This window comes from Monodon monoceros, unplaced genomic scaffold (genome assembly GCF_005190385.1).
Source record: "Monodon monoceros isolate NGI ecotype Baffin Bay Population unplaced genomic scaffold, NGI_Narwhal_1 Super_Scaffold_9, whole genome shotgun sequence".
NCBI classification, from domain to species: Eukaryota; Metazoa; Chordata; class Mammalia; order Artiodactyla; family Monodontidae; genus Monodon; species Monodon monoceros.
In genome coordinates, this window is record NW_021703786.1 from 52,226,274 (window position 1) to 52,254,137 (window position 27,864).

At 38.8% G+C, this 27,864-nt stretch overlaps 1 protein-coding gene across 1 annotated transcript in view; it reads right to left on the reverse strand.

Moving 5' to 3' along the window:
• The window catches only part of EFCAB5 (EF-hand calcium binding domain 5), a 108,804-nt gene that overhangs the window by 48,384 nt on the left and 32,556 nt on the right, over positions 1–27,864 (reverse strand). Inside the window, exons 5-9 of the mRNA XM_029210918.1 lie at positions 23,927–24,497; positions 20,308–20,464; positions 17,863–17,911; positions 16,423–16,490; positions 7,149–7,304 (exon numbers count right to left, since the gene is read on the reverse strand). Of these exons, the coding sequence (XP_029066751.1) occupies positions 7,149–7,304; positions 16,423–16,490; positions 17,863–17,911; positions 20,308–20,464; positions 23,927–24,497 (1,001 nt within the window). The remainder of the gene's footprint in view (positions 1–7,148; positions 7,305–16,422; positions 16,491–17,862; positions 17,912–20,307; positions 20,465–23,926; positions 24,498–27,864) is intronic.

A 27,864-nucleotide genomic window follows, 5' to 3' on the forward strand; every position in this document is an offset into this window, starting at 1 on the left:
CCTTCCTTCCTTCCTTCCTTCCTTCCTTCCTTCCTTCCTTCCTTCCTCCCTTCCTCCCTTCCTCCCTCCCTCCCTCCCTCCCTCCCTCCCTCCCTTTTTTTGTTGGCTGCGTCTGGTCTTAGTTGAGGCACGCGGGATCTTTCTTTGCCGCGTGCAGGCTTCTCTCTAGATGTGGCGCAGGCTCTTCTAATTGTGGTGTGCAGGTTTTCTCTCCCTAGTTGTGGTGCACAGACTCCACAGCGCGTGGGATCTGTAGTTTGCAGCACGTGGGCTCTCTAGTTGAGGCACGCAGGCTCAGTAGTTGTGGCGCAGGCTTAGTTGCCCCGCGGCATGTGGGATCCCAGCTCCCCGAATACCAGGGATTGAACCCACATCCCCTGCATTGGAAGGCGGATTCTTTACCATTGGACCACCAGGGAAGTCCTGGAAGGGCGGAGTCAACCACTGGACTGCCAGGAAAGTACCCCTCCCCCCCGCGCCCCATTGTCTTTCCGTTGCGGAGCACAGGCTCCGGACGCGCAGGCTCAACAGCCATGGCTCACGGGCCCCGCTGCTCCGCGGCATGTGGGATCTTCCCGGACCAGGGCACGAACCCGTGTCCCCTGCATCGGCAGGCGGACTCTCAACCACTGTGCCACCAGGGAAGCCCCCGCCCACTTTTTGACTGGGTTGTTGTTTTTTTGGTATTGAGCTGCATGAACTGTTTGGAGATAAATTCTTTGTCCGTTGCTTCGTTTGCAAATATTTTCCCACATTCTAAGGGTTATCTTTTTGTCTTGTTTATGGTTTCCTTTTTTGTGCAAAAGCTTTAAGTTTAATTAGGCCCCATTTGTTTATTTTAGACTGATCTTATTTTCTTATATAAGCACTCAAAGCTATAAATTTCTAAGTACTTCTTTAGTGGCATCTCTCTAATTTTATTACATTGTGTTTTACTTATCAATCAGTTTCAAATATTTCCTAATTTCTCCTGTGATTCTTTTTTCCTCATGGGTTATTTAGAAGTGTTTCTAAATATTTGGGGATTTTCCAACTATCTTTCTCTTATTGATTTCTAACTTAATTCTGCTGTAGTCAAAGAGCATACACAGTGTGATTTTTTTTTTTTTTTTTTGCGGTACGCGGGCCTCTCACTGTTGTGGCCTCTCCGTTGCGGAGCACAGGCTCCAGATGCGCAGGCTCAGCGGCCATGGTTCACGGGCCCAGCTGCTCCACGGCACGTGGGATCTTCCCGGACCGGGGCACGAACCCGAGTCCCCTGCATCGGCAGGCGGACTCTCAACCACTGCGCCACCAGGGAAGCCCTACAGTGTGATTTTAATTCTTTTAAATTTATCGAGATCTGTTTCATGTTATTGCATGTGACTATCTTTGTGAATGTTTCAAGTGCAACTGAAAAGTGTGTTTTTCTGCAGTTGTTGAGTTGAATGTTCTATAACACTCAAAGTCAAGTTGGTTGACAGCATTTTTGAAGTATTTTATACCCTCGCTGATTTTCTGTCTACTTGTTCTATCAACTGCTAAGAAAGTAGTGTTTAATTCTCCAATTGTAATTGCAGTTCTGTCATTTTTTGCTTCATGTACTTTGAAACTCTATTAGGTGTATAGACAATTAGAATTATTATGTCTTATCAAATTGACCCCTTTATCATTATACTGTAGCCCTCTTAATCCTTGGTAATACTCCTGTTCTGAAGGCTCCTTTGTCTTATACTAATGTAGCCAAAAGATATATCTTTTTCCATACCTTTGCTTTTAAACTATGTGTATCTTTATATTGGTTTTATCCAGCCTGACAATCTCTGTCTTTAGACTGCAGTGTTTAGCCCATATTCATTTAAGTAATTATCACTATGGTTAGCTTTAAATAGACCATCTTGCTACTTGGGTTTTTTGTTTGTTTTTGTCCCATTTCTTCTTTCTTCTTTCTTCCTCCTCCTCCTCCTCTTCCTCCTCCTCCTCCTCCTCCCCCTCCCCCTCCTCCTTCTTCTTCTCCTCCTCCTCCTTCTCCTTCTTCTTCCTCTTTCTCTCCTTCTCCTTCTGTTTTTGCTTCTTTTCCTGCCTTTAAAAAAAAAAATTTATTTTTGGTTGTGTTGGGTCTTCGTTGCTGTGCGTGGGCTTTCTCTAGTTGAGGAGAGCAGGGGCTACTCTTTGTTGCAGTGCACGGGCTTCTTGTTGCGGTGGCAGTGCGGGGGCTCTAGGCTTGCATGCTTTAGTAGTTGCGGCACACAGCCTCAGTAATTTTGGCTTTCAGGCTCAATAGTTGTGGCACACGGGCTTAGTTGCTCCATGGCATGTGGGATCTTCCCGGACCAGGGCTCGAACCCGTGTCCCCTGCATTGGCAGGCAAATTCTTAACCACTGCACCACCATGGAAGTCCCGTTCCTGCCTTCTTTTGATTATATTTTAATATTCCACGTTATTGCCACAATTGGTTTTATAGCTATACCTCTCTTTTTTCTAGTAATTGCTCTAAAATTTAACATTATGCATCTTTATCTTATCACAGTCTACTTTCAAATAATATTATATACTTTATGCCTAATGTAAGAAACTTATTTCTATTTTCTCCCATCCATTATTTTTGCTATTGTTGTCATACATTTCACTTCTACATATATTGTAAACTTCACAATACATTATTAGTTTTGCTTCAAAGAGTAAATGATCATTTAAATAACATTTTAAATGAGGAGAAAAGTCTTTTATAACCACTCAGGCATTTTCTTTTTCTCTCTCGCTGCTTCAGTTTGGATAGTTTCTATTGCTATGTCCTTATGTTTACTAATATTTTCTTCTTCAGTGTCTAATTTCATGCAAATCTTATGTAGTAAAGTTTTAATTTCACATATATATATTTTTTATCTCTAGGGGTTTAATTTGGAACATGGCTGGTTGAAACAAGAAGCTTGTGGATGGCACTGTGGATTCAAGATCCTGGTTAACACTTAAAAGATAATTGCTCCTCACTCAACAAAGCATGGCTCCATATATATATATATAATATATATATATATGTATTTTTAAAATTATTAATTTATCTATTTTTGGCTGCATTGGGTCCTAATTGCTGCGCATGGGCTTGTCATTGCGGTGGCTTCTCTTGTTGCGGAGCACGGTCTCTAGGTGCGTGGACTTCAGTAGTTGTGGCTCACTGGTTTCAGTAGTTGTGGCACACGGGCTTAGTTGCTCTGCAGCATGTGGGATCTTCCCAGACCAGGGCTCAAACCTGTGTCCCCCTGAATTGGCAGGAGGATTCTTAACCACTGTTGTACCAGGGAAGCCCCAATATATATTTTTAATAGCATCCTCTGACTAAGAAGTAGTATTGCTTTTTTTTTTTAATGCTGTACCTAATTCTGAAAACTTCAACTGAATAAATATCTCAGAGGAGACTTTCTGCTTTTAAGGACCACTCTGAATGGTGGATTCTGAGCCTCATTCCAGTTAACTACATGTCTTGTTATAAACATTTCTCTAGGATCATGTAGCTATAGATATACAAACATGTGTACCTATGTATATGTACATTTTTGTTTGCTTTACAAAAATGGGATTTTATTACATATATTTCTCTATCTTTTACTTTTTTTTTTACTCATTAATAATATATAAAAATCCTCCAACTCAGCTGTTGTAGATCTATTCAATTTGTTTAAAGGCTGCATGATATTCCAAGATGTAGATGTACCCTCATTTAAAAAACATTTCCCGGGCTTCCCTGGTGGTGCAGTGGTTGAGAGTCCGCCTGCCGAAGCAGGGGACACGGGTTCATGCCCAGGTCCAGGAGGACCCCACGTGCCGCGGAGCGGCTGGGCCCGTGAGCCATGGCCGCTGAGCCTGCGCGTCTGGAGCCTGTGCTCCTCAATGGGAGAGGCCACAACAGTGAGAGGCCCGCGTACCGCAAAAAAAAACACCATTTCCCTACAGATAAACATTCCCTTTATCTCTCCCTCTCTCTCTCTCTCTTTTTCATGTGTAAACAGTGCCACAGGAATCATCCTTGTACGTGTATTTTCTATCTACTGGTGCTTTTATTTCTTTGGGATAAAAATTTCAGGAATGGGATCACTTGGTTGAAGGATGTGTATAATTTTTAGTTAAATAGGTATATCCAGATTGCTTTACAAAGATACTATACTATTAAATTTTCACCAGGAATGTTTGAGAAAATGCTTTTCCTCTATCCCTACCAGCAATAGGTATTATCATTTTGTTTTATTTATTTATTTTTGGTATTGTAATTTTAAAATGTTTTTGCTCATCTGTTGAGTATGCAGTGATTCTACATATTTTATGTTCATATCCTTTGCCCATTTTTCTTTGGGGGCTTACACAGTGTCCTACCATCAAATAAAGGGGCAATTAGTTCAGTGCCAGTAGTACTTGTTGATTCTGACCATATGGAGTTCATCCCACTGAATCATTTGGAAGTGGGCCTTTTTTTTTTTTTTTTTTTTGGTGTTTTTTGTTAATGCCCATGGTTCTCCTTGTCCCAACTTCAAGTATTAGACACTTCCTGGGGGTACTTCCAGAACTTTTACTGTCATCTTCTCTTCACACCCACCCCCTTTACACACAGGTATTTAGGAACACTCATTATCTTTCCTCTAGCCACAGGAGTGGGACTACCCTCAGGCTCATCCACCTAGACCCCTCCTTCTGCAGTGGCTAACCTTCCTCTTTAGTGCCATGTTGCATTCAGGACTTCTCAATGAAGCTTGCAGTCTCTGAGCTACACCCAGGAAATGACGCATAAGCCCTGGTGTTCTTAAATTTCTCCTCAACCTACTTGGAATTTCTAAGTGTCTGTAATGTTGCCTTCAACATACAACCCTGGTTGGGGTATAAGGGTGTAATATCAGATATTAACTCTGACTTAGGGATCCAGGCAACCCCTAAGCAGTAGTCACAACCCCTCCAACCTCCTTCTCCCATCAGCTGGTCACAACTTCCCACTGACAGAAAAAGTGCTTTGATGTCATATTTTGCATTCTTCTTCACCCTATGATTCTCCATTCTTTCTCAAGATCCCAGTATTTTCAATTGAAAGTAGAGGCTTTTGAACTCTTGTCTCAGCTCCTCGCTGAAAATATTCAGAAACTCAATTAACTTCTTTACTCTAGACTGTATCTACCTTCCTTCGAAGATCAGCACATAACTATTGTTTGAACGATGGGAAGAAAAGCAAAAAGCATAAGCAAACCTGAGTTATTCTTCTAAATATTATCCCACTGTGTGGGATATCCCACTATGTGAGGTAATGTTTTGTACTGCACATGAGTTGGTATTAAGTTGGCCAACAGAGAATAGTTGTTCTCCAGGCATTTGTCAGGGAGTAAAATCTTGACCCATGTTACCCAATATTTATTATTAGCTCTGTTAAAAGAAACAATTTTCAAGGATTGCCTGAAAAACACACAGACATTTCAGATTTTATAAAATATATTCTTGACAAGCCAAATTAGTAGGTATCTGAGAACCTAGACTGTAATGCATTGGCTCCTTTAAGAACTGCTTTTTCTGAATTGCGGTCAGGTGTGGTATCATTTACCTACAGGTAAGGTGGTTTTAAGAAACTGTTCTGGGCATCCCTGGTGGTGCAGTGGTTAAGAATCCACCTGCCAATGCAGGGCACACAGGTTCGAGCCCTGGTCCGCGAAGATACCACATGCCGCAGAGCAACGAAGCCTGTGTGCACAACTACTGAGCCTGCACTCTAGAGCCCACAAGCCACAACTACTGAGCCCTCGTGCCACAACTACTGAAGCCCATGTGCCTAGAGCCCGTGCTCCACAACAAGCCACCGCAATGAGAAGCCTACGCACTGCAACGAAGAGCAGCCCCCACTCACTGTGACTAGAGAAAGTCCGCGCACAGCAACGAAGACCCAACGCAGCCATAAATAAATAAGTTAAAAAAAAAAAAAGGGCTTCCCTGGTGGCACAGTGGTTGGGAGTCCACCTGCCGATGCAGTGGACACGGGTTCGTGCCCCGGTCCGGGAGGATCCCACATGCCGCGAAGCAGCTGGGCCCGTGAGCCATGGCCGCTGAGCCTGCGCGTCCGGAGCCTGTGCTCCGCAACGGGAGAGGCCACAACAATGAGAGGCCCGTGTACCGCAAAAAAAAAAAAAAAGGAAAGAAACTGTTCTAATAAAGTCATTTTTTCACTTATTGTACGTCCAGCATAAAGATGTTCACTTCATCACTTAGGGCCCCTTTAATGGGTACTTCCAGAAGAAACTCCTGACTATACTTTTTATCCCAAATTTTTGCACTTCTTCTTAGCTCCAGTTTATATTTATCTTAAAAGCATTGTCAGTAGTGTGTTTCGTCATGTTTCCCTTTCACATTCACTACTAGGAAGATTAGATTCAGACCTATAGACAACCAGAGCAAATATTTAGGTCATTCTGGTATGCATTTTGGGCTTTGTTCCCAGCTTCACTTAGTATCCTGCCTCTTATTTTTTTCTTCTTTCACCCTACTTTTAATCTATGTTATTCTGTTGTATTTTATCTATTCTTATAAGCTTCCTTAAATCTTTTCAGTAACACGGGGATACAAACAAATAAATATAAGGTTCATAAACAAATATATTTCAGTAAAGTTTGTATCTATTTTTGCAAATCCATTTGGTATCCTGGCACACTAGCGCCTTCCCAAATCCTATTTCTAGAAATACTTTTTGATATAAATGTTTCTTGTTTTTAAGAAGCAGAATAAAATGTGGTAGGCTTTCTATTCCCAGCAGCTATTTTCTATAGGAAGCTACCAGCAAAGAGAGTAAGCAAAAACAATTCTAAGCAACCTGTTCTTAAGAACGGGAAAGAAACTTAGGGACAAGTTATAAATCATGAAATACAGTGCCACTCGAGCGGTAATCTGTGATGAAAAAGGCAGAAATTGAGAATAACATCTAGAATGTTATAGCAACTTGAGAAAGTAAATGATAATAAATCAGATTTGAATCTGATAATAAAACGTGAATTGTATTTTGTATGTCCTTTTTCCCTCCTAGTAATCCATTTTCATCAGTCCACAACAGGTTGGATATTAAAAACATCACCACCAACAACAACAGCCTAAAAACGGGTCCTTCATAACAAATAGTTTGAGAAGCACTGCTTTAAGGGTCTTACCTTACCTTCCCATGGTCACAATGTAAGAAGAGTTCAGCAAACATCTGTCTCCGCATGTCAGTTTTTATAACCTCCCTGAATTCATCTGCACAGTGGCAAAGGTGCTTAAGGAGCTCCTCAAACATTTCACTTTTAAAGCCTGCAATGTGAGAAGAGATGAACTGTGGAGAAAAAGAGGATAAATGATTGATTTTAAACCGTGCTCTTTACTTGGATTTTTTCCAAGGATTCAGTTGATGTGTGTGAAATTATTGACTGCAATTTTTTCCATATCATTTGCTTGTCACTTAGATAAAGTATTTTCATGTTAGTGTTATTATACAAGGCTATGCTGCAGAGAGAGGTGATCAATACAGTCCCCAACACCATATACAAGCGGGACTAGATATTTTTGGAACAATTTCCCTCTAGATCACATCAGTTTTATATGGGAGCAGTTTTAACCTCACAGTATGAAATAGCAGCAGTCATAAAATGTGGCCTATAAATGAATAGCTCTAAAAATTGAATGTAGTTTTTCTTTTGATGTAGGGGATATAAGAGCATGTGTGCTCCAAGACTGGCTACATTTAATTATTGGATTGAAGGGATGGGGAGAGTGGGTGGTTTTTTTATCTTCTGATTTTGCAATAAAGTATCCTTTGTCCATGATTTGTTTTTTCTTTTGAAAGTCTAGAATCTGAAAACACCTATGCTCTTGGGCTATTCCTCTTGAGCCCTGTTGAATAGATTCCAAGAAGTGGGATTGCTTGCTTAGAAGGTAAACGCATCTGTACTTTTGGTAGGTTTTGACTTCAGGCTTGTACCCTTTTGCACTCCCACCACTAATGTATGAGTGGCTGTTTCTCTTCAGCCTCATCATCAGTGTGTATTGCTTTCCACATTTCTGCTAATTTGATAGGTCAGGAACATTACAATCTTGATCTACACGTGACTGTAAGTACCTTGTGATAGAAAGCAGTGTATCAACCACTGGAAGAGTTTCTGAGTGGACTCCTCTTTAGGTGTTAGCCTACCTCACAAGTCAATGATTTCTTCCTCTGCCCCAAGCACAGTGGCAGTCAAATTTGTACTGAATGACCCTGCTTCCATAGCTAGAAATGATTGGGCCATGGGAGGATACTTATCCTAAACAAACTCATTCAGATTCTCTATACTGCGAATTGAGAATTAGGACTGGGGAATGGCCAATTGATCTCTGAGAGGGGCTGGACCTGTGAACGTAAACTTAAGATTTGTTGGGAGGCCAGATTTCTCCATGTGAACTAAGGATGCAGAAGAAGTCTGTACACAGAGACAGATGAAACAAAAAGCAGAGAGAAAAGAGTCTTGATGTTCTCCAACTCCCTATTCCAGTCTCTTCCTGAAGCCAGAACAAATTCCTGCCCTTGCTTTCTGCACATTGCATTTTCAGCTATGTTAGCTCAGGTTGGTTCCTGTTTCTTACAATTAAAGAATAACAACTAATACAGTTTGTTTGAAATGGAACATTTTGTTGGCATATTTCATTGACATAATCTTTCAAATGAAGGTTATAGTCGATATTTCACTTCCTCATTAATATCATATAGGCAAATTTAGGATGTATTATGTAAGAGATCTATTAGACTTGAATCCATGTTAATGAATCATAAACCATCATTCAACTGGCTTAGAGATCAAAAGAGGAAAATTTAAGCAGAGCAAAGGAGCTTTTCTAAATATTTCATTTCCTTAACTGCCTAAACAACATAATTGTCATTATTCTTGATGGATTAATGAGCATAATTAATTCTTTTCTGTTACTTGGGAAGCAGAATAGTATACCGGTTAAGACCTCACATTTTGTCTGGGGTCAAATCCCAGTTCCCATATTTACTGGTTGAGTAACCTGGGATGAGTCGCTGGACTTCCCAGTTCCTTAATTTGTTCCCTAATAGCTACCACAGTCGCTATCTCACTGGGTCATGGAGAGGACCCTGTATATGTACAGAGTATAGGTATTTCATGCAATAAGTTCTCTGCAGCTGTCGCTCTTGTCTCCTTTTGAGCTAGGTAAGAAATTGATCAAGAAGGTTTTCTTTATAAAATAAAAGTCCTCTCAGCTGACATACGTATTTTAGAAGGAAAAACTCAATGAGATCAGTGGTTCTCAAAGTGTGGTCCCTTGACAGCTTGTTAGAAATGCAAATTTGGGGACCCTACTCCAAACCTACTGAATCAGAAACTCTGGAGTGAGAACTAGAATCTGTTTTTAGAAGCCCTCTGGGTGATTCTTATGCTCAAACTCACTTAAGTTTGAATTAGATGGTCTAAGGCAACTGGTCCTAAGTATACCAGTATTCTAAGGTCCTATTGTTCAATCCTTAATGACTTTTTGCTTGAATAGTAGGTACTTTTCTAAATTACTGATAAGGTAGAATTACCAAATAATTGACATTTTCTGGCAATATTGTGGCTCAGTGCTCTAATGCTGAAATAAAAATTACTGATTCATGAAAAGATTCATCTTGTTTTGTACTAAGCTTTTGGGAATTGACCTCAAAGCCATATGAATTTTCTGGCTGTGGGAATGCTATTAAATCAAGAATTAGTTTAACTGTTTCTCCAAGAGACACTTTAACATTCTAGATTTATAGCCTATGGCTTTTCTGAGTGAGCATGTTCCGTAAGCATGGGCTATATGACATGAAAGACAACCAGATGCCAAATGAACTACAAATCAAATTCCAAATAGAACAATTATAGCAGTTTGCCAGTATCTCTTGTAAAAACAGAAAAAATGAAAACATATGGTAGCTTTTGTGTTTTCACATCCTCCCAAGGAATGAGTCAATTAATATCCATAAGTCCTGAAATAATTGCTTAGATGAATTTAAGAATATGATTAACTACTAATATCCTTCAGTTTAATCACTTTGTGAACTGTTAAACATTAAAACTGTACTTAATTAAGTTGTCTGTGTGTGCTGGATCCCAACGTAATGAATTCTAAGATTTTCCTTTCTGACAGGAAAATCAAAATGTTGAGAATGCAGTAAATGTCACACTTAACAGGTTGGTAGCTACTGTTAGATTCTACAGCCTTGGGATTCACACTTATTTAATTATAGACATACTGGAAGATTGATGAAGTAGGTGATCTGAGAGCAGTAGGAAGAAAACTATGTTTGGAAACTATTTATGTTAGGTATTAATTTCCAAATTGTGTTTGGAAGCCTTGGTAGTAAATAACATTTTCAGAAATGTCTGCAAGCAAGAACTATAGAATATTGAAATACACATAGTATATGTGCTATCTATCATTGAAGAAGTGATATGTTCATATAGCATTTGGGCAGAAAATTAGCTTTCCAGTCTCAGACAGGGAACTTTTAAAAACAATTAATGCTAATTATATATTCAACAAAGCAGAAAAATGTTCTGATCTTTAAAAACTTTGCTTAACAAATGAATTGAACAAAGGCCTCATTTAATATCCAATAATACTAAAAGTGACAGACTGAAACACACAGTCTAACCCATACTGGTGAAAGGTGGCTTAGGCAACGTTATGGGTTTAGTGGTGTGCCCCCAAAATTCATATGTTGAAGGCCTAACCCCCAGTACCTCAGAATGTGACTGTATGTTGAGATAGGATCTTTAAAGAGGTAATTAAATTAAAATGAGGTGACTAGGGTGGGCCCTCATCTGACTAGTACCCTTAAAAAAAGAGGAAATTTTGGGACTTCCCTGGCGGGGAGCCCACTGTTTAAGACTCCATGCTTCCACTGCAGGGGGTACAGTTTCGATCCCTGGTCAGGGAACTAAGATCCTGCAAGCCGCACGGTGCAGCCAAAAAAAATTTTTTTTTAAAGAGGAAATTTGAACATGTACAGAGGGGAAGACCACGTGAAGGTACAAGGAGAAGATGGCCATCTACGAGCCAAGGAGAGAGAAACTCTCAGAAGAAATCAACCCCGCCAATTTCTTGTCTTGGACTTCTAGCTTCCAGAACTGAGAAATTAAATTTCTGATTTTTAAGTCACCCAGTCTATGGTACTTTGTTATGGCAGCCCTAGCAAACTAATACAAACAATAAGGAATTGCTGATCAGACAGTTCCTTGATTTGTGTGTTTCTTACAGTTGAAGACCACCTGGGAAGACACACACCAACTTGGAGGATAGTTTACCATAGGCTCTCCCATTTCCCTGGCTTAAAATTCCCTTGTTTCCTCCTAAGGTTTCCTCAGGTAGTTTCACAACATATTGCTGCCTCTACCTCTCCCAAAGCCATCATTCTTCCATCTTCTGTCCTTCTCTGCCATAGCTCAAAGCACATGGAAAACAAAATGAGCAAAACAAAACAAACAAAAATTACAAAATACAGTTGAACTAGAGAGAATAGAAAGCCACTCAGATGCATACCATCTCAAGGAAAATGCACAGCCTGGACTTAGTAGAATATGTTAAAGTACAATCTTTGGGTACAGCTGATGAAGCCTCTCTATTTAAAGTTTAAACTTTGAGCTGTGTCAGTTTGAAGGCCTCAGACTGTCTGATTGATATAAAACAACTGAGCATAAGGAAGTGACCATCTCAAAGCAGACCACTTTGGAGCAAGAACAAAGAATCCCATAAAAGAGAGTCTAGACAGAGGCCTGGCCCTTATTTACACCTGGCCAAGGGATACACTGGTTCCTCAGTGTGGCAGAATCAAAACTTAACATCTGAATCCCACTGTATAGTAAATTGCAGTTTTGTATATAATTATTCTTAAGCCCATTTTATAATTCAGGTGTAGACCTCAGACTGCTTGAAGCCTATGTCTACTGAAGGATGCTGCTGGGAAACTGACCCTCAACCTTAGCCAGTTCCACAGTAAACAGGAAGGTGTTGGGTTGTTTTCACTTGTCCTTGGTGAGCAGGTAGATACGTGGAGATCATCCACAATGATCAGGTGGGAGATAAGGACAAAGAAAAGCAAAGTAAGCTCCTCAATTAGGGTGACCAACTGACTCACTTTGCCTGGAACTTTCCTGGTTAAGCACTGAAAGTCCCATATACTGAGAAACCCCTCAGTCCCAGGCAAACCAGGATGGTTTGAAACCCTCCACTCTGATTCATGCCAATAGTCTAATCCCTGTGGGGAACTCGAGGGATCCTCTGGAAGCATGCTGTGTTGTATCCTGCTTTATATAACAAACTTTCTCTGTAAGTATCTGTAAACAAAACTTTGTAGCCGTTGTGTCTGTGGCATCTTTTCATCTCCAATCCACTGGGACAAACATAAAGCAAACTATATAGAGAGTTATTATTCTGTGGTATGCATTCACCCATTCTTTATACTTCTGTTGTATTTAGATAATTATAAGATAAAGAACACCTAAACGTTTGTTACAAATAACTGGGAATGGTGAACACAAATGACAATCTGAGTCAAGATTCTGGTGCCTAGAGTGAGCAGAACTGATAAGTAGGCCACATACCCCTAGAGAATAGTTCTTTAAAAGGATTCACTCTTGTCTGAGAAATCTATACTTTGTATTACTTTGAGGCAACAATTGCAGCAGTCCCCAACCTTTTTGGCACCAGGGACCGGTTTTGTGGAAGACAATTTTTCCATGGCGGGGGGTTGGAGGGAGGTTGGTTCAGGCGGTAATACAAGTGATGTGGAGTGACAGATGAAGATTCGCTGGCTCTCCGGCCTCTCACCTCCTGCTGTGCGGCCTGGGGGTTGGGGAACCCTGGTTTAGGGGACTAACTGTGAAACTGCATCAGGGAAAGAACATCCATCAGTCAAGGGCCGATTGCTAGTATCAGTAGAAATAGAAGTGTGTCAATCTCTGGACCCTCCAGAGGTGGGAAAGGATGATCTGCATTGATAAGAGGACAGCCTCCTTCAGTTCCTCACTGTGGGATCTTCGGAGGCTCTCTTCTACCTGAACCTTGTCATACTAAAGGTCTTGTATATAGTCATCACCAATGGATTAGAAATAAGGAAGTTCCTTTCCCTGGTAGTGCATGGTGATGCCCTCTTCTTCAGGTAGCACTTTCCCCCACAGAAATAGTTACTTAATGATTATTAAGAACTCCATTTCAGGAACTTTGAAAACAAGGACCCCGACCACTATATAAAATATTACTTCTATTTGGAAAATGGGTTTCAAGTTCCAAACAACCTATCAACCTACAGAAACTTTTTTTGGAGAGGGGCATACAGCCATTTGTGGGACTATTATCAAAAAAAATTATGGGCACTTTTTGACAACTCAAGGTAATCTCTGCCTTAAAATGTACCAAGAAAAATTTAGACATACTTATCTCTCAGACTTCTCTTGAAACAGATTATTAGGAAATTCTTTACCAAAACAAAGGGAATTCATGGAGTTCAAAAAGTCCAGGAAATTAGGGCTTCCCTGGTGGTGCAGTGGTTGAGAGTCCGCCTGCCGATGCGGGGGACACGGGTTCGTGCCCTGGTCTGGGAAGATCCCACATGCTGCGGAGCGGCTGGGCCTGTGAGCCGTGGCCGCTGGGCCTGCGCATCCAGAGCCTGTGCTCTACAGCAGGAGAGGCCACAGCAGTGAGAGGCCCGTGTACCACACACACAAAAAAAACGTTTTTGGAAGTTAGAAAACACATTAAAATTTTTTAAACAATTGGAAAAACTTGAAAAATACATGCAATTTACAGCATAAACGGTAATGTCTTTAGTACATAAAGAGCATTTACAATTCCATAAGAAAAAATAAACATAAATAGGTAAGATGGGCAAAGGATGTGAACAGATAATTCACAGAAGAAAAAAATTTTAATTGCACAGAAAAATATTTAACCTCATTAGTAATCAAAAAGATAAAAGTTAAAAAACAAAATGCCATTAAATTGCAGAGGTTTCTTATATGCAATAATGCCCACTATTGGTGAGAATATGGTGCTTCGAAAGCTCTCACATATTGCTAATGGGAGAACAAATCAGTATAATCAAAAGCACAGTTTGACAATAGATACCCAAATCCTTCCAATGTTTATTCTTTGACCTAGTAATTCTTTCTGGGAACCTATTCTAAGGAAATTACTGTGTCTTAGCTCGGGCTGCCATGACAAAGTACCACAGACTGGGCGGCTTAAACAGCAGAAATGTATTTACTCACAGTTCTGCAGGCTGATAAGTCCAAAATCAAGGTGCCAACAGGGTTGGTGTCTGGTGAAAGCTCTCTTCTTGGGTTTCAAATGGCTGCCTTCTTGCTATGTCTTCACATGGCCTTTCCTTAGTGCATGCATGTAGAAAGAGAGAGAGGTCTCTCTCTTTCTCTTCTTATAAGGTCATCAATCCTATCGGATTCGAACTCCACCTTTATGACTTCATTTAACCTTAATTACCTTTGTTAGCCCTATCTCCTAAAAAAAAATCACACTGGGAAGGTTAGGAATTCAACATGTGAATTTGCAGGGGGCATAATTCAGTCCACATCAAGCTGTAAACAAAAGTTTATATGCAGATGTTAATCATCATATTTATAGTGAATAATGAGAAATGTCCAACAATAAATAAATGATTAAATAAATTATAATAATTATATTATAATGCTTCCATTAAAATGAATTATGGATTAAAAATTTTTTCTTCTTTATACTTTTTAATTTTCTAAACTGAATATTACTTTCTTACTGAGATATAATTCACATACCATAAAATTCATATAGTATTACTTATATATTTTAAAAAATAAGAAAATTTTCTAAATTGCCCCATTTTAGGGAAACTAGTATAAGACAAAAAGGCAAGTAGCATCTAGAATCAGTGTCTTGCAAAGAAATTTAAGTTACATTTATTACTACATTAAAGTGATAAAGCCTTGACTTTTTCTAAACCATTTAAATACTATAGTTTATTCTTCTGCATATATTTCTTTGAGTAACTTTTCTCATTTGCGCTCACAAGATTTTATTGGGTTGGCCAAAATGTTCATTTGGGTTATGGAAAAACTCGAAAGAAGTTTTTGGCCAATCCAATATTTTATGGAGATGGCTGAGTGTTGGCATGGGGAAGCTAATGTCACTGACAGAAGATTTTTTTTATTATTTACAGTTTCCAAGAGAAGGGAGCATGTCATGTCATGCAAAGCCACAGAGGGAGCACCAGGTTTGGGTCTGGAGGCAGAAGCAGGAGTAAGTGGAAAGCCTAGGCCAGAGCCGTTATTGGGATTTCCTCAGGAAAGGCAAGGTAGGGCAGAGTAAACAGTTTAGGATTGGCTAGCTTGAATAATCTCAGCAGGCCTTGGGGTACAGGGGCAGTTCCTAGTTATCTGGTATCTGGCCCTGGGTTGATTTAGTGCAGGGGAAATATTGGTTTGGTGAGTGAGATTTAAATAAGGAGGTGGTTTAGAATATGTGCTCTGGATCACAGAGGACATATAAACAACTTTGGCCATTAGTTTGGCCCTGTGACTAATGGATGCCAAATAGACAAATACAGAATATAAGAAAACAGAACATAATTGAGACAGGATTGACAAATACTTATCTGTATGATAATCATTTCAAGGATTCCAGAAATCCTTCATACAGAACCTTTAAATTGTATATAGTGCATAGTCATCACCTTCCATGGAGCCAGGGTATAAGAGAGGAGGAAAAAGTTACCTTGACTCTGGGACTCAGAGAAAAACAAGGGGAATTAGAGGAGAGACATGAAAAAATATAAAAGCAGGCTATAGAAGACTTAGGACCCTGGTACTATTAAATTGCTTCTTTTGCTTATTCTACTACAGTAGAATCATACTTTCTCAGGTGTAATTTTATGTAGACTTCTAAGCCAAACTGCCTGAATACAAATTTCCCTAGCTCCACTAATTTTGAGACCTTGTACAAGTTACTTACCTTTTCTATACCTTAGTGTCTTCATCTATAAAAGTAGGAATAAGGATTGCTGAGATTACCTGAGTTAATATATGGATAGTTTTGGACAGCACCTGGCCCATAGGAAATGCTTTGTAAGTTTGAAACCTCATTATTATTTGTAGAACCAGATTTCACTGAATATAACAAGCTGGTTTTTCTTGGCCCTACCCGAAGGTGTCAGTGGAAGTTTTTCACACACATCATGAGTACCACTGACTGAAAGAAGTTGCAACATGCCTTTGATTATAAGATGTAACCTAACTTCAGAGGGGTTAAAATATTTTAAAGTGTACATCTTAGAATCGATAAAATAAGTTTTTATGCTTTCATTTAAGTTAATGTATGTGTGACATCCACCAAAAGACAACTGAAACTGGCAAAATAATTTGATTCAAATAATGAATAATGTAACTTACTTCTATAAATTCCATTTTGTTCAGTCTTGGTTCCATTGAGTCAGCAATATCCAATTGTTGGCAGCATGCTTTTAATTATGGAACAAAGGTTATTTGATAGTTTGGTTGTGATACATTCATATTTTATATTCATATCATAGTACTCCAAAAGAACATAAAATTCTTAATGTCCATCAATATTTATAATAGAGTAAATGATATATAGTTGGGTAACATTCCAATTACTACAAAATTATCATTTTTCCTGACTTCTATTTAACTAAGCAACTCAAACACTAAAAAGAACATGCCTACATTTTTAATGACCATGTCAAGATAAAGCAGAAATAAATAGGCTCATCAATAGTATAAAAGACTGCAAAAATATCTGTGTTGGTTTATGCTAGCATTTATGCTAGAAGGTCCTAAAACACAACACTTCCACAAACTTTCCTTTTAAATACTTAATTTTGTCTTTAATATTTTAAAAATTAAATAAATATGAATATATTCTTTTGGTAAAAGATTCAAATAATACAAAAATATAAACAGCAACACTTGAAATAAAGACTTTTTTAAACCTCCATTTGATATGACAATTACATGATCCTTATTGACCTTACTAGGACACATAAATTGTATGAAAGCTCATTATAAAAGAATTAATACACTCGTTTCTACTTCTAAGAATAACTCTTCCTGCCTATTATGGGCTGGTACATAAAAAGTTTTTTTTTTTTTTTTTGCGGTACGCGGGCCTCTCACTGTTGTGGCCTCTCCGTTGCGGAGCATAGGCTCCAGACGCGCAAGCTCAGCAGCCATGGCTCACGGGCCTAGCCGCTCCGCGGCATGTGGGATCTTCCCGGACCGGGACACGAACCCATGTCCGCTGCATCGGCAGGCAGACTCTCAACCACTGCGCCACCAGAGAAGCCCGAGGATTCTACATGTATATAAAAATCCATTCATTTTGCTCTTATTTCAAAATGCCAAATACGAAGAGTATGACTGACTGGATATAATTTTACTTTTCTTATGTCTAAACATTCATTATAAATAGGTACAAATGTCTGACTATTCCACGTCTTTTAGCGAAGTTGTAACTAAGCATTTATATATTGAAATACAGCACAATTTAATTTTCTTATGTCTTTACTTGTATTTCTCCTTTATATCACAGTTAGGACATTATATCTTTCTTTTAAAATTCTGTGTATGTAAGCAATATTTTCTAGGAATTTGATAGGATAATAAAGGGTTATTACAAAATAGTTGTAATAAAATGGGGCACTCGACTAAAAGAATTAAAAATCACTGATTGCATCTCTGCTTTTCTACATTCTCCAACTGAAAAGAGCAAAAGAGCTTGACTACATGACTCTTCATCTTTATTCAGCATCCCTCCACCCTCAAAAAAAGGAGAGAGAAAAATAGAAACACTGCAGTAACAGGCAGGCTTACCAAGCTGGAAATCTGGATTTTGAAAAAATTCATGAAAGACATTCTGAATCTGCAAATCAAAGAAAAGAGACCATATACTACTTTTCAATTAGCATATATTAAGTATTTTAGACTAAAAGCCATCTGTAGTCTTTTAATTTAAGTCCTAGGTAATTCTTCTAACCCAGGGACAGAAATAGTAATAATTAACATTTAGTTTATAGCAGATTTCAAAGTATATAAAATGCTTTTGCATATATTTCCTCACTGATTTTCAACTTTTTGTGTGACAACTAAGATGCTGAGCAGATCCCATTTGCCCCCTCCAAGGAAATTTCTAACAACACTCAGACATTGGGCATGACGGAGTTAAGGCAAATTTGGCAACCAGTTTGGCAATCCAAAGAGTCCTCTATAACTCTTCAGTCTTCAATGACTAAAAACAAAATTTCGGAGCTCTTCTTGGTCCATTTTTAATTTTTTTATTTTTATTTATTATTTTTAAATTTTATTTTTGGCTGCATTGGGTCTTCGTTGTGGTGCGCAGGCTTCTCATTGCGGTGGCTTCTCTTGTTGTGGAGCACGGGCTCTACGTGCAAGAGCTTCAGTAGTTGTGGCACGTGGGCTCAGCAGTTGTGGCTCACGGGCTCTAGAGTGCAGGCTCAGTAGCTGTGGCGCAAGGGTTTAGTTGCTCCACAGCATGTGGGATCTTCCTGAACCAGGGCTCGAACCCACGTCCCCTGCATTGGCAGGCGGATCCTTAACCACTGTGCTACCAGGGAAGTTCCTTGGTCCATTTTTTAAAAATAAGACTTTATTTTTCAGGGAAGTTTTAGGTTCACAGAAAAATTGACCAGAAAGTACAGAGAGTTTCCATAGACTCCCTGCCCCCCACCACCACATACATAGCTTTCCTCCACTACCAACATCCCCCATCACAATGGTATATTTGTTACCATCAATGAACCTACACTGGAAACTCATAACCCAAAGTCCATAGTTTACATTAGTGTTATACATTCTATGGGTTTTGAAAATTATATGATGACATGTATCCATTATTATGGTATTGTACAGAATTGCTTCACCACCCTAAAACTCCTCTGTGCTCTGCCTATTCATCCTCATTTCCCCTCCTCACTCCTGGAAACCAATGATCTTTTTACCGCCTCCATAATTTTACCTTTTCTGGAAAGTCATAGAGTTAGAATCATACAGTATATAGCCTTTTCAGATTGGCTTCTTTCACTTAGTAATATTCATTTAAGGTTCTTCCATGTCTTTTCATGGCTTGATAGCTCATTTCTTTTTAGCACAGAATAATATTCCACTATCTGGATGTACCACATTTATTTATTATTCACCCACTGAAGGACATCTTGGTTGCTTCCAAGTTTTGTCAATTATGCTGTAAACATCCATGTGTAGGCTTTTGTGTGGACATAAATTTTCAACTCCTTTGGGCAAATACAAAGGACCATCTACCATGGCTTGATTGTATGGTAAGAGTATGTTTAGTTTTATAAGAGACTGCCAAACTGTATTCCAAAGTGACCACACCTTTTTGTATTTTACCAACAATGAATGAGAGTTTCTGTTGGTGCACATCTTTGCTAGCATTTGGTGTTGTCAATGTTCTGGATTTTGGCCATTCTGATAGGTGTGTAGTGGTATCTCATTGCTGTTCTAATTTGCATTTCCCTGATGACATATGTGGAACACATTTTCATATGCTTATTTGTCACCTGTATATCTTTGGTGAAGTGTCTGTTCAGGTCTTTTGCCCATTCTAAAATCTGTTATTTGTTTTCCTATTGTTGATTTTAAGAGTTATTTGTATATTACTGTTCTTTATCAGGTATGTCTTTTGCAAATATTTTCTTCCAGTCTGTGGCTTGTCTTCCTTGGTCTATTTTTAGCAACTGGAAATATGCTTGGTATTGTATCTAACCAATAATTATTCTCACATCTATATACACCTAAGAGAACATATATAACTCTTAGAGTACAGTTATTTTTCAGAGCTAAAGACGTGGTCTTTTAGGGAGTTCCTTGGCGGTCTGGTGGTTAGGACTCTGCGCTCTCACTGCCGAGGGCCTGGGTTTGATCCCTGGTCAGGGGACTAAAATCCCACAAGCCGCGTGGCACGGCCTCCCCCCAAAAAAAGGATATGGTCTTTTAGTCCACAGAAGTAATTAGTCACACACATACAAAAAACAAACGAAAGCTATGTCTGTCTGTAAGGAAGAGTTTGTGAAATTCAGCCAGAGTCAATATTTTGGAAATCTACCTAGAATTTTCTTTTTAATGTTCAAGAGAAAATTGAAGAAATTGACTTTCATGGGCTAGACTTACATCAGCAGGACGAAAAATTTAGAGGGAGGTTTCTAGCACTCTGCTCAGTATCTAGCAATCACCCTCTTATCACCCATTCCACCTACCCTTCACAGATACCTTCTTCCTTACCACTATCATAGGAATCATTCCTTTGGGGTCTAGAATCCACTCATTGAACTGTTCCTGCAGAGCCTGTTTCCATGTGTTGGCCACCTTGGCTTTGACTTTGTTCATGCATTCTCTTTGTTCTCGTTTCTGTTTAATATTCTCCTTCATCTTGGATACTCTGAAGGATGTAGAAACAGAAGAAATGTCTCGAGTTGAGACGACTGGATTTGACTCAGATTGTTCAAATGGCAGAATACAGGAGTTCAGAGCCTCATTTAAACTTTGGATCTGTCTTTTTCCATGAAATTTTCCTTCATTCAAGCCTGTAGGGATCCCTCCTTCCCGCAGCACATACTGAATTTGGCATTAATGATAAGCTGCCTTCTACTATTATTTGACTTTTTATAGAGGTAGGCCTTATTTTACTCAACTAAATACTGTACTTAAGAAGCACTAAGAATAGCTCTAGAACCTGCCACATATAAAAGCAAGGTTGAACGCACTAAAGCCTCAAGGTGGTGGGCCTCTTTTTTCCCTGGACACGTAAATCATCTTGGAAGGACTCTCAATTCCAAGTCTAGGGTGGGAGTCTGGAAACTGCATTTATGAAAAGCATCTCAGGTAATTCTGATGCCTTGGACCAAACTTCTGATTTCTGTCTAGGAAAATTTATTGCCAATTTCTTTTATCCGGCCGGAGTCAAATACTTTTGACAGCCTCTGAGCATAATAGCTGACTTGTACTCAGACAGAGTTGCATCACCCAGGTTGAAAATGGGGGAAGAATGTGATTTTAGTCATTCCTATGTTTATCATCCCTACTAGGACTTCAAAACCCCAAAACTGGCTTTGACTGAAACACCAAAATGGTTCAGAATAATAAAAATAGCTGCTGGTTTCAAATACAATTTTCAAGTAATGTTTGAGTCAGGTCTTCATCTTTCAAAGAAGAAAGACTAGGGCAATCTGACAGATTTGGAAATGCAAAAGAATTCTCAGTAAGAACTGGTAAACTGGAGAACTCCAATAATCCAAAAGAAACAGCTAAAATCTAAATCATTACTTTATGCCCATATAAGGCCTTCAAAATTCTCTAAGAAAAGAAGCCTTCAAAAATAAACTTTGAAGTTTGAAAATAAAAATAGGCAAGTTGTTAAATAGTGCAGAAGGGCTTGTTTCTGAACTGCTGGAAGATTAATTAGCATTTTAAAGGATGTGCTAAGTTCCTCTAATGCGACTACTAACTAGCCAAACCGCCAACACTTATCTCAGAACCCCCAGTCTATTCTTGGCTGGCTCTTCTTCTGCTCTTCCCCTACTCTTTCTCCCCCTGCTGCTTTATCTTTCTCCCTTTCTCCCTCCCTCTCTATCCTCCTCTCCCCTTTCCCCTGTCTCTATACAGCACTCTCCTCAACTTCTGTCTTTTCTGCATGATTTTCTGTTGTGTCTGCGTCCTTCTTCTAGCTTTTTCTCATTATTCACTCATTCACACTCACTCACTAAGTCAGTTACTTATTTACTCATTACACAAACATTTATCGAGCACCTACTATAGATTCTGCCATTATAAAGCTTATGGTCCACTGCAGAACAGATAAGTAAGTGATATTGTGTAATAAGTACTCGGTGTCTCCGATTCTCATGTGTATTAATCAACATAGATTAACAAAATTGAGTTTCTGTCCTATTTCCATCTGCCTGAAAAGCCTTCCTCCCTCTCTTTGTTTGACTAGATCCTCCACGTCCTTTAGGTCTCAGTTCAGACATCATTTCCTCCCTCTTATTAATGCCCACATTTAGAAACAAAACTTAGTTTTGTGCTTCAGGGCTACTGCACATGAGACTCCAAATATAATCCAGATGGATTTTTAATTTACTAGGTAACTCATTCAGGGACTGAATAAAATTTCTCTTTTGTGGTCTGCATTATCTCAAGAGGATATCTAAATTAATCAACAGAATTCCATAGCATCCAAAACTCATAACTTTGGGTAGTGTAGGGTAGCCATAATCTGTAAGCAGATTCTAAGTATAAATCCACATTTAAGGAGACCTGAAAGAAAAAAACCTGCAGTGTGGTAAAATGCAAATATTATCACAGATTCTTCCCATTCCTGTATGCATGTCTGTCTGTATGCAGTGTAACTTTGCAGCTTTTCCCATTATGAGCTGGAGTCTATTTCTGCATCTCTTGTGTCTGTCTGTGGCCATGTGACTTGCTTTAGCCGATGGGTCATTAGCAAACATGATGGAAGCAGAAAGTTGAAAAGTGCTGTAAATTATATCACAATAAAACTGGAAGAAAAAGTGCTTAAACATTGGGGTTTGCTCTCTTGTATTGAACTTAAGAGCACTTCTACCACCACCTTGGAAATAAGCCTTGGCTAGCCTGCTGGATGATGATCCAGTTACCTCCATTGCTTTTACCAACAGTCAGCCAACTAATAGACAAATGACTAAGACTATCATTGCCATTTTACCACAATGTATGAGTGAGTCCAACTGATACCATGTGGATCAGAGATGAGCCATGAGCCCAGTCCAAAATCATGAGCAAATAAATGATTGTTTATTTAAGCCACTGAGTTTTGAGGTATTTTGTTATGCAGATAACATTATTAAAGATGTTGATTTTCCCTAAGATAATGAATAAATTTAATCTTATTTCAATAAAAATTCCTATAACGTTTCTTTTGGTGTTCTCTCTCCCCCACTTTTTTTTCTCAGGTAGATGAACCAATCCTAAAGTTCATATTGAAAAGTAAACACACAAGAATAGACAGTAGTGATTAGAAAAGAACAAATATAGACTATTCAGTAACTGTTATTGGGCTCACTATGTAGCCATTTGGAAAAGAAAAAGTTGGATACATATTTTAAATCTTACACTAGGATAAATTCTAAATGGATCAATATTTTAAATTAAAATTAAAATAATTCCAGAAGAAAACATGGGACAATTCTTTTAACATCTTGAAATGAAATGTAACAATGACTCAAAGCCCAGAAGCCATAAAATAAAAGTAAATAAATTTGACCACATAAATTTGACCACATAGAAATAAAAATCCTATACATGACACAAGATAATGACAGGTGAAAAACACATGCTTTGGATAAAAGGAAGAAAATTAAGAATGTATATTTGCATTTGCTTATGTATGCACTAAGAAACTCTGGAAGGATCCATTGAAAACTAAGAACAGTAGCTATTTATAGCAGAGGTGGAGCACTGTGTGGATGGAGGATAAGAATGGGAGAGAAAGTTTTTACCATATAACACTTTATACGTTTCAGCTTTTGAACCAGGCGAACATATTACCTATCTGAAAAGTTAAATTTTAAAAAGTCCTTCCTCTCATATAGCTTACTTTCCAATGCAAGAAGACAAATAATAAACAAATAAATATACACTTAGGATCCTAGTGAGATAAGTAAGTTCATCAGTACAAGGAACTTAATATACCTCGTTAGTCTTCACAGTGCCTCATAAATAGTGAAGCACATAGTAGTAGCTCAATAAATACTTTTTGAAGAACTATAAAGTTACTTTAAGTCCTATTTGTATGATTATGTTATTGTTCTACTTGCTTTTCAACATAAGGAGCTAGATCATCAACTGAAAATACAACAAACTGTACCTGTTGTAAGTAGTGCTTGGAACGTTTATCTTCAGGTCTTCTGTGATATTTCTCATCACCCTCTGATAACCAGACATTCCTGAGTCTTTGATGTAATTAGGGTTGTTTCTCATTAAGTATTCCCCCAAATGGTTAATTGGATCAAACTTGGTTGGAATATCAACTTCTGCCAAAAGCTTTTTCTTTTCCACTTGCATTAACATCTTTTCCATTCCAGGAACTAAGGTGGGTAGAAGTTTGTCGAGTAAATACGCACGAGTGTTCAGTGTCATGTTTTCAGTATTAAACCACTCTTTGGCCAAATTATCCCTGGGGAGTTCTTCTTCAGCCTTTTTTTCTAGTTCCTTCTTCAGATTTTCCTTATCTATGATTTTCTGCTGCATTGCCTGGGCTCTTGCCTGCACTCTTTCAAAAAGATTTTTCTTCCATGACTGTTCTAGCTTTGAATTTTGTGCAGTTTGATCTAAATTGAAAATCACTTTTGCAGGTTTTCTAAATACAGTATTCTTTGAGATTCTAGAGTCCTTTAGTGAACAAGTAGAGATTTTTGGCTGCTCCTCCAGGTTTAATTCTGAGGGGACAAAAATTGAAATGTAAGAAATATTAGAAGTAGATTTTAATCTATGTTACTTTAGAATATTATTAGAAAATTATTTTACATCCATTTACATGGTATATTCGACCAGCTAAAAGTAACAGAAAATCAGACAGCAGTGACTTTAACCATAAGGACATTTACTGTTTTCTTAATCAGAAGCCATTCAACAGCTCAGTGTTTTTATTAAGTACCTAGCATGTTTCTATTGTTCTTTATTCATTTTTTGTGCTTGTATCTTAGGATCACAAGATAGCTATTGCAGCTCCAGGCATCACTTCTTTTTTTTTTTTTTTTTTTTTGCGGTACTCGGGCCTCTCACTGTTGTGGCCACTCCCGTTGCGGAGCACAGGCTCCGGACGCGCAGGCTCAGCGGCCATGGCTCACGGGCCCAGCCGCTCCGCGGCATGTGGGATCTTCCCGGACCGGGGCACGCATCGGCAGGCGGACTCTCAACCACTGCGCCACCAGGGAAGCCCAGGCATCACTTCTTTACAGGAGAAAAGGATTGAGAACGAAGGGGCTCTCTCCTCTTGAGGTTCTGTTATATTATTCAAGAAGAGAAGATCCCAGACTCCTCACTCTAAGACTTTCCTTTACATTTCATTGGCCCTAATTAGGTTACATGCCCACCCTAGGCCAATAGCTGGTAAAGGTAAAAGGGTTATTGAGAATAGTTTTGATCAATCATAATTTATTCCTTGGTCAGGGTTTAGACCAAATTTGGTCAGGGTTTAGACCAAATTCTCTGATATCAAGTGATTTCCATCTGCACAAAACTGAAGTTCCATTGGCAGACAAAAGGTGGGAAAATGTCTGCTGAGTAGGCAGTGAAGAGAGACTACCAGACGTACGTGTATTGGGTTGGCCAAAAAGTTTGTTCGGGGTTTTCCATAAGGTGTTACAGAAAAACCCAAATGAACCTTTTGGCCAACCCAATAAATATATTTCTTCCCACTCTCATATTTCCAACTTCTTTCATGTTGGAGATTTTAGACCAAGATAGTGGACTGAGGTCAGGACCTACATGCCCTCCCTACCAAAATCTCTAGAAATGATAGAAAAGGGTGTGTGTGTGTTTGTGTGTGTGTGTGTTTTAATATGAACATAAGAATGCTAACAACCAGTAGAAACTAACACAACATTGTAAGGCAACTATACTCCAGTAAAAATTAATTTTAAAAAAAGGACTTTTCTGGTGGTCCAGTGGGTAAGACTCCACGCTCCCAATGCAAGGGGCCTGGGTTTGATTCCTGGTTGGGGAACTAGATCCCACATGCATGCCACAACTAAGAGTCCTCATGTCGCAACGAAGATCCTTGCATGCCACAACTAAGGTGGCACAGCCAAAAAAAAAAGAATGCTAACAATCAATTATGAAGAGGGCCTTCAGAAACTTTGAGGGTCTCTGAAAAATATAAGGTAGATGGGATTAGATTGATTAAAGAAACTATAAGACTAAAAAGATCCAGAAGATGACTGTGAAATTTGGGAGCAGCTCTGAGCCACCTTAAGTTTAAAGGGTATAGATACGGATAGCAGGGGAATGACTGACCTTTTTGTCTATCTTCATCCCCATTTGAGCTAATCATCGGGCACCAGAGGCATTCACCCTTGAAATGGGACAAGGGGATTCGGGCAAGAGAGGCAGAATAATGCCTCCACACACAGAGAAAATGAATTGCTGACAGACTTCACAGTCTGCATATCTTACCCCTCCTCCACAATCTGCATATCTTACCCCTCCTCCACAATCACTGGCAGCAGGCTACAGAGAACAGAAACGTCATCCAGAGAAAAGCAAACAGGGATTCCCAAATGCAAATGTAAACACACACATAAGGATCACCAAATATTTAACGAAAACCAACTCCATGACTAAACAAATGCAATGATTAATACTATCCAAGGAAGCACCACTAATAGAACAAATATAAGGAGTTCTAAAAGAGCTGTAATTAATATCCTCAGAGCTATTAGAGGAAATTAAAAATATAGTTATATTATTTTTAAAAATTACGAGAGCTTGTAAACCTAGTGCTCAGACCTTGGCTTCTTTCTTTTTTTAATAGGATTGAAATTTTAAATTTATTTATTTATTTTTGGCTGCATTGGGTCTTCGTTGCTGCATGCAGGCTTTCCCTAGTTGCGGCGAGCAGGGGCTGCTCTTCGTTGCGGTGCGTAGGCTTCTCATTGCGATGGCTTCTCTTGTTGTGGAGCATGGGCTCTAAAGTGCAGGCTCAGTAGTTGTGGCGTGTGGGCTTAGCTGCTCTGCGGCATGTGGGATCTTCCCGGACCAGGGCTCGAACCCGTGTCCCCTTCATTGGCAGGCAGATTCTTAACCACTGTGCCACCAGGGAAGTCCCCAGACCTTGGTTTCTAATATCATTCTCCAATTTTAAAAAATCAGGACTCATTGAAAAAATGGCTGATTCTAGGACTGGGGCAAGAAATATTCAAGATGAGCCTGGAGCAGAAATATACCCATAAATATATGACCAATTGACTTTTGCCAAGGGTGCCAAGATCATTCAATGGGGAAAAAATTATCTCTTCAGCAAATGGTGCTGTAACAAATGGGTATCCATATGTAAAAAAATGAAGTTGGACCCATACTTCATGCCATAAACAAAAATTAACCAGCTCTAACAGATCTACACTGAGTATTCCACCCAACAACAGTAGAATACACATTCTGCTCAAGTGCACATGGGACATCCTCCAGGATAGACTATATGTTAGGCCACAAAACAAATCCTAATAGATTTAAAAATATAAATATCATACAAAGTGTCTTCTTTGAAGATATAGGAGAAATCTGTGGGATTAAAAAACACACCTTTAAACAACCAATGGGTTAAAGAAGAAATCACAAGGGAAATTAGAACATACTTAGAGACGAATGAAAATGAAAACACAATATACCAAAACTTATGGGATGCAGTGAAAGCAATGCTCAGAGGGAAGTTTATAGCTGTTAAGTGACTACATTAAAAGAGATGAAAAATCTCAAATCAATAATCTAAGTTTACACCTCAAGGACTAGAAAAAGAAGAGTAAAATAAACCTAAAACTAACAGAAGGAAGGAAATAATAAAGATTAGAGTGGAGATAAACAAAATAGAGACTATAAAAACAGCAGAGAAAATCAATGAAACCAAAAGTTGGTTATTTGAAAAGATCAACATAATTGACAAATTGCTAGACTGGCAAAGAGAAAAAGAGTGAAGATACAAAAAAACTAATATAAGAAATGAAAGTGGGAACATTACCACCAATCTCACAGAGATAAAAAGGATAACCTAGAATAAATGGACAAAAAATACACAAAAAGTATCTAAAC